Source organism: Octopus sinensis, linkage group LG10, assembly GCF_006345805.1.
Source record: "Octopus sinensis linkage group LG10, ASM634580v1, whole genome shotgun sequence".
Lineage (NCBI taxonomy): Eukaryota > Metazoa > Mollusca > Cephalopoda > Octopoda > Octopodidae > Octopus > Octopus sinensis.
In genome coordinates, this window is record NC_043006.1 from 80,119,725 (window position 1) to 80,125,619 (window position 5,895).

Sequence of the window (5,895 nt, forward strand, 5' to 3'; positions counted from 1 at the left end):
ACTTTCAACGTTTCATATTAATGTGTTCCAACTACCAACCAAAATAAATTTGAAACTAATTCATCATTCCATGTAGGAACAAAGGTACTTTTAAATATTAGCGAATTTATACAACTAAAACCACAAGATGGATTGAATACATCTGACGTTAATTGTACTAATGAACAGTGCCAATATATACATGCAGCATGCCTACAGCAAGATAAATACCTTTTTATGACTAAAGTAATAATTCCTTGCATTTCTCAATAGAAATACTTTTGAAATACACATATATTTAGAATTACAAATAATTGTAATTCTAAATATATTTCTAAATATTTCTAAGTGTTGCTAAAGTTTCATGTTGAAGACTTTAAATGTCGATATATAACCAAGACTTTTAGGATCAGTTATTACATTGTTTACTATAACTTTTAAAATGGTAACATCATTTCAGTTGCTTGTAATTTCTCTTATAATGTTCTCAAAAGATGCATCATTTGCACACTTCTTCAACAATTGCAGCCCAGCTTTGTGTTCTGATCCTGCCATATATGGCATACCTGAGCGTTGTTCGTGTCGCCCGGACTGCTACCTCTATAATGAATGTTGTTCTGACATGGATCAGAACACCACTTCTGATCACAAACAACCCTATCCTTCAATATATTATAGTTGTAGAAAGGTTGATGACTCTTATTATTATCAGTTTGATCGTTGTCCACCTAACCATGATGTTACAGAGTATGTGAACAACTGTGAAAATCCCGACTCAGATGACCAACTGCAATCCATTCCTGCTTTTGGTAAAACAAGTAAAAAACTATATAAGAACCTATATTGCGTTCTCTGTCATGGAGAGGAATTCATTCTTTGGAATCTTTTATATAAATGCAGTTCCTTCCTTTCTCCAAGCATTGAAAATATATCAAATTACGTCAAGGATGGAACATGTGTACCAACTGTGACGCTTCCTTCAGAAGATCTGGATAAATATTTGTATTCCTGTATTCCATATATTTCGAATTGTCCTCAGGATAACAATAACACAGAACAAAGAATGGCGTGTGAAACTGAGCCCATGGCATTAATATATTTAAATCAAGAACATTTAAATCAATACAAAAACAAACCTTGTGCTACATGTAACGGGATTTTTGAAGTTCCGTGTGAAGTAGAATACAAAATATATCCTTCAGTAGGTTCATTTATACCACTTACAATCCTCTTCAATTATCATACAAAATCCATAACGATAACGGGTGAACACATCGGAACGGAACATACGCTTCTGCAGTTACCATCGTGTCCAAAACACGCAGTCTACGATATGAATACTAAGGAATGTCGACAAGTTATGTACCATCCTCCACTAAAGTGTACAACAACAAGATTAAATGAATCTGAGTATTACATTACTAGTGATGGTCATCTCTACTTAAATAATACCCAACGTTTGCTGAACCAATCAGAATTCACTCGTGATTCTCAAGGTACAAGTATCTGTGTAAACAATGGTACCAATAATATATCAAATATCAATGGTGTATCAAAATATTCCGTAGCTGGGAGCTATATCACATTAGTGGGACTCGTAATCTCTATTCCAGCTCTGGCAATCACTATTATAGTCTATCTCTGTATACCTGATCTTCGTACCTTACCAGGTAAATTACTCATTAGTCTTTTATCAGCACTGTTTGTAGGTGAGCTTCTCTTTCTTATCTCATCACAAGTCACTAAATTTACAGTGCTGTGTAAATCTTTGGCTATTATCATGCATTATTCCTTTTTAACAACTTTCTTCTGGATGAATGTCATGTCATTTGATGCCTGGCACACTTTCTCGGGATTCACACAGCTTCGGAGTAAAGGCAAAGGCACCAAGAGACTTGTATTGTATTCCTTGTATGCTTGGATCTGTCCACTTGTAATAGTAACAGTATCACTGATATTTGAGTACACACCTGGAAATCATGGACTTTCTCCAGAATATGGAAGTAGTATTTGCTGGATTACAAATGGAAAAAGTCTACTATGGTTTTTTGCAATCCCCGTAATGTTTATTATATGTCTTAATATAATAGCATTTATCCTTACCGCTAGAGGGCTCTATTTGAGCAGTAAACTTTCTTCGAAATATTTGTCAAAACGTAATAATGATGAGTTCATCGTTTGCATAAAACTATTCTTTATCATGGGACTTACATGGGCATCCGCATTTCTGTATACGTTTACAAGAATTGAAGAATTTTCTCTGTTATTTTGCATTTTAAATTCATTCGTTGGAATATTTATTTGCGTATCGTTTCTATCAACAAAGACTATTCGTCGCAGTATTCTGCGGAATTTGCAAACAATTATAAAATTGCCCGCAAAAGAGTCTGTTGATGTGACTTCTGCTCGTGTAACACAATCAACGGATGTACCTACAATCAACTCTGCCGTTAAGCGAAACTTGTATGAATTTAACCAGTGTGGAATGTCGTCACTTGAAAGGCCAGAAACTGTTGCGAATCCTTCCACAAAGCCTTGAAAGATGGAAGTAATGAACAGCAACTTATATACTAAATCTGAATATATGGCAGGATGGCCTTTGACCGTAAATGAGCTGATGTCAAATAAGTGGAACAATTAACAACAGTTTTGACTGAAAATCTTTAGATACCAATTCGAAAGAAAAAAAATCACATTTTCTGGGATCTATTCAAGTTCATGTAAGATATACATCATATAAGTGTAAAAAGCGTGTGTCTATTTCTTTCAGGAACTTGCCAGTTTATCTATGACCAGTTCTCCTGTTCTTCAATATATCAAAATGTTCATGTCCACGTCAACTGTTGAATGGATTCAATTGTTGCTACAAAGCCGATATCGTTTGTCATTTTCATGTACCATTTCTGATGATACATTTTTTGTGTTGACCTAAAAAGAATGATGGAAATTTGGGCTATTGTTATGGCATTTGTGTTTATTCTATTTATGTTTCTCTTTCTGACTGATAGGGTCATGAATAACTTTCTATTCTAGCTACTTGTATGGAGTTAAGTTATCTGATTATATTCATTCATACGTATGTATTTACATATATACACATATATTTGTATTATATATATATATATACACGCGCATGTGCACCTTCATTTTGGGATCATCACTACTTTATTATCTCTCCTTCTTCCTAGCTCTCCTGTCTGACCACCTCTTTCCGGCATTCGCCATGATTGATCGCTAGCCATTAAACGTTTTTTTAATATTTTTCTCTCTGTTTATTTCTGTGTCCCTTTCTGCTGAAGAAACGTAAAAGACTTTCTCACTTCCCGAGCGTTAAACTAATACATCTTTTTGTTGTTTACACACCTGTCTTCATCTTTTGTTTTTTTTGTAAATTCCAACTATATATATATATATATATTACGGAGATGTAGCAAGTGTTAAGAAGCCATTTAAAAACACACAGAAACTCTTAGATTCACTTCAACATTTAAATATAATTTGCCAAATATTTTCGTTGCTTTAAGATCGCAATCTGTTCATTGACAAAAGTCCGTGCTGCACGGAAGGCGGCGAGCTGGCAGTATCGTTAGCACGCCGGACGAAATACTTAGCAGCATTTCGTCTGCCGTTACGTTCTGAGTTCACATTCCGCCGAGGTTGACTTTGCCTTTCATCCTTTCGGGGTCGATAAATTAAGTACCAGTTACGCACTGGGGTCGATGTAATCGACTTAATCCGTTTGTCTGTCCTTTTTTGTCCCCTCTGCGTTTATCCCCTTGTGGGTAGTAAAGAAATAGAGATTTCTTCTGCCGTTACGTTCTGAGTTCTAATTTCGCCGAGGTCGACTTTGCCTTTCATCCTTTCGGGGTCGATAAATTAAGTACCAGTTGCATCCTGGGGTCGGTCCAATCGCCTGGCCCCTTTTCCCCCAAATTTTGGGCCTTGTGCCTCGAGTAAAAAAAAAGAAGAAATTTCGTGCCGCACGGAATTTTGTCAGTGAGCAGGTCGCGGTCTCAAAGCGAAGAAAATATTTGGCAAATTAAATTTAATTGCTGAAGTGAATCTAACGATTTTTGTGTGCTTTTCAATGGCTTATAAACACCTTCCACGCTGCAATTGATTTTGTACACACACACACACACACACACACGCACACACACACACATGAATATGCACTTATATTTATATATACATACACTTATGCACATTAGTGTCTGCGCACACATGCTCACTCACAACCACGTCTACCCAAACATTCAAACACACTCACATACACACATGCAATGTGCGCACACATTCGTGCGCACAAATATACGTCTAAACTTAAAGGGAATATCGGAACATCCGAAAATGTGATATCAATTCAAACAAGCCAATAGTGAAAATACATGTTATGCTTTACAGCGCACGTAAATATTTTATTTCTCTATACATGTATTTATACACATACATACACATATATAGTATGTGTGTATATTTATATATACTTATATATACATATGTATGTATGTGTGCATATATGTGCATATACATACATGCATATATATATATATATATATATATATATATATACCAAATTTGCAAACATTACCATCAGGATACAGGACCGTTACTACAACAGCTTGGGGTTCAAGGGCTTATAACTCTTCAATATCTCCGTCACAAAGCCGGAGAGATCTGCATGGCGTGGATGTAGGCGTTTTCAAAAGAAAACTGGATCTTCTGTCAAGAGTCCCGGATGTACCTACTTCAAGGCAAAAATCACAGTTGAGATTAGCAAAATTAAACGTCTTCATTCACCAAATACCACACATCACAGGAGGTTTAGTGAAAGAGTAGCAAAGCAAACGGCGGTGTCCAGCATATATATATATATATATATATATATATATATATATATATATATTAATTAGAATAGAGAAAACTAATAGGCAAATCAAACAATGAAAAACATAAGCCAATGCATAAAATTAATTAAGTATATATATATATATATATATATATATATATATATATATATATATTAAGTATATATATATATATATATATATATATATATATCTGAAGCTTTCCCTATTACCAATGTAAGTTTTGGAGTGTTAAGCTATATGAATTATCTCTATGAATTACAATAGATTTTGCTAAAATGTCTAAAGCTTTAGTATAACCTTGACTAATATAAGTTGTCTCCTAATCTATGTTATTTTTCTGAAAATTTATAAGAAAGCAACAAATTTACGTTTCCCTTTAAAAATACTTTAATTCTATGTTTTACACATGCTCTCAAAAATTGTATTAACGGAATGATATAAATTTCGTATTTCTCTAGACTGTTTATTGATTAGATAAATATTGCATACTTTTATTCGAGAAACTGATTTATTAATGTTTTCAGCCGAGGTATCTTCTAATTACTATCCTGAATTAATTGTAATATGTTGTCAGATTTAGAACCTTATTAGACGTATTTATTCTTTGCTGAAGGAAAATTATTGAAGCTAAGTTTTGAATTTGCTTTATCTTGGATTATTTTTATCTTATTGAATTAAATAAGTTGTAATACAAATTTACATTTGCAACACATATAATAAAATATAATAAAAAATCAAGTAATTTCAGATATTTGTTTTATTTTCAGCAGTTTTTCATTTCTTATTCACCTTTTCTGAAATACCAAATGTAATGCTCGGTTATATTAACCTTTAGGCGAGAGTAAAAAGTTACATGAATGTGTGCGCCAAACAGGCAAACATCAAAAATATAATTTTTTTAAGAGTAATTCTTATATTTTATTTTCTATATATTTCAAGTGAGGTAAACTGCTGCCATGCCTGACAACGGGTACCCACCCTTGAGGAGATCAAATACAGATAAAAACTACGTGATCAGGATTGCAGGAGTTATCTCCCGCTTGCA

At 33.8% G+C, this 5,895-nt stretch overlaps 1 protein-coding gene across 1 annotated transcript; it reads left to right on the top strand.

The window, feature by feature from the left end:
* Positions 1-460: 460 nt before the first annotated feature.
* Positions 461-2,660, top strand: LOC118765233 (G-protein coupled receptor Mth2-like). Its single transcript, XM_036506973.1, has one exon. It carries the CDS (start codon positions 461-463, stop codon positions 2,516-2,518), a length of 2,058 nt encoding a protein of 685 aa, XP_036362866.1. The 3' UTR covers positions 2,519-2,660.
* Positions 2,661-5,895: the final 3,235 nt, after the last annotated feature.

Bases quoted from the DNA above. Each gene is read 5' to 3' on its own strand.
- LOC118765233 (XM_036506973.1), top strand. From the start codon at position 461: ATGTTCTCAAAAGATGCATCATTTGCACACTTCTTCAACAATTGCAGC.